This window comes from Cyprinodon variegatus, unplaced genomic scaffold (genome assembly GCF_000732505.1).
Source record: "Cyprinodon variegatus isolate N-32 unplaced genomic scaffold, C_variegatus-1.0 Scaffold261, whole genome shotgun sequence".
In the NCBI taxonomy this organism is placed as follows: Eukaryota; Metazoa; Chordata; class Actinopteri; order Cyprinodontiformes; family Cyprinodontidae; genus Cyprinodon; species Cyprinodon variegatus.
This window is the reverse complement of record NW_015150714.1, coordinates 59,665-61,064: the sequence shown is the minus strand read 5'-3', so window position 1 is coordinate 61,064 and position 1,400 is coordinate 59,665. Positions and strand designations below refer to the sequence as shown.

The 1,400-nt window shown below is 41.1% G+C and overlaps 1 protein-coding gene across 1 annotated transcript in view; it reads left to right on the top strand.

Moving 5' to 3' along the window:
- pias4 (protein inhibitor of activated STAT 4) overlaps positions 1-1,400 on the top strand; it is a 12,719-nt gene that overhangs the window by 8,621 nt on the left and 2,698 nt on the right. The window contains exon 10 of the mRNA XM_015382661.1: positions 778-929. Coding sequence (XP_015238147.1) covers positions 778-929 — 152 coding nt within the window. The remainder of the gene's footprint in view (positions 1-777; positions 930-1,400) is intronic.

The window sequence follows — 1,400 nt, the reverse complement described above, 5'->3', positions numbered from 1 at the left end:
TTTTTTATTTCTCATATTAAATTAAGCGTTCATTACTGCGTGTTTTGCTCCTTTGAATGTAATAATATCACACATGCTCTCCTGGAGCTCTGAGAAAGTGGGAGCAGACCAAGACGGGAGGAACAGTAAAGGCTGGTGGCTGTCCTTCGCGCAGGCGGTCTGGAGCGGAGCAGGGTGTTTACGGAGGATGTGGCATTTTGGGGTTACTCTTTAAGGAACTATTCAGTGCCAATGCACATTTGGAAATTCTCAAAGTGTTCAATTCATTCCACTCTTTATTTGATCAGTAATTTTGCTCATTTGCTTTTGCCACAATCTCATTAGTTTGTTTATAATTAGATCATAAATTCTCAAAAAAATGTTCATTTTGCAAAGTTTCAGTGTGACGCTAACATTGGAGAAAGTAAGCACAGCCTGAGCTTTCTTTTTTTTCTTCCTCCCCTCCCTATCAGTGATAGTTTTGGGCATGTAATGTCCTGTAGATTCTAGGCTCCTTTACTTTCTCTAAGACTGAAAGCACTGTGCTACATTTTGGCTGCTAAGTTTATTTGCATTCCTTGGGAGTAAACTAGTGTGGAAAGTCCCCATCTTAAACTTTAAGATCTGACACTTTTCAAGGATGAATTTTCCCATCAACAGATACATTGTTTGGATTCATTCTGACTTTTTTTATGTTGGGATGTTTGGATAAGGTTGCTGGATAAACACAAGTAGCAAACGTGAGCCCCTTGTTGGTGCTTGTGATTTTTTTAATGTGTGTTTTTTTTGCTGTTCTAGGTTATTATCTGAGATTCTCAAAGAGACGAGTGAAGAAATAGAGGAGATCGAGTACCTAACAGACGGCTCCTGGCGACCAATCAGAGACGACAAGGAAAAAGACAGAGAAAGAGAACGAAGCAACACACCGGAGTACCCGGTTGTTGATATGTGTATGTAACTAAACCTGTTCCCTCTCACTATAGATGTTTGTATTGTGTCCCTTGTAAAGGTTTCCATGATGATTTAACTTTTGCACATTGTGCTACATTGCAACCACATCCTTAAATGTGATTGAAAGCAGGCCTTTTAATCTGATCTCCCTAAATCAAATCCAGTGCAGCCATTCAGAGGTGAGCTGTAAATGGAGTACATTTGTGTATAATTTATATAGGTGTTATGTGAAGGCATCAGTGTCTTTTTCTCAAGGGGAGATCCTGCCAAAAGGCCCAATGGTAACTCTGGAAAGGTTGCAGAGAACAGCAGCAAAGATGAGGGATTATGAACAGGCCTGACCTGAAGCTTGGCTTCTATTCCACAGTATTTTAAAGCCCCGTTTGCACTACCTTTGAAAAACCGATCCATGCCGAGACCGGTCCGAGCTCGGATCAGTTAACCAGGCTGAGCTCGGTTCTGACGACAGT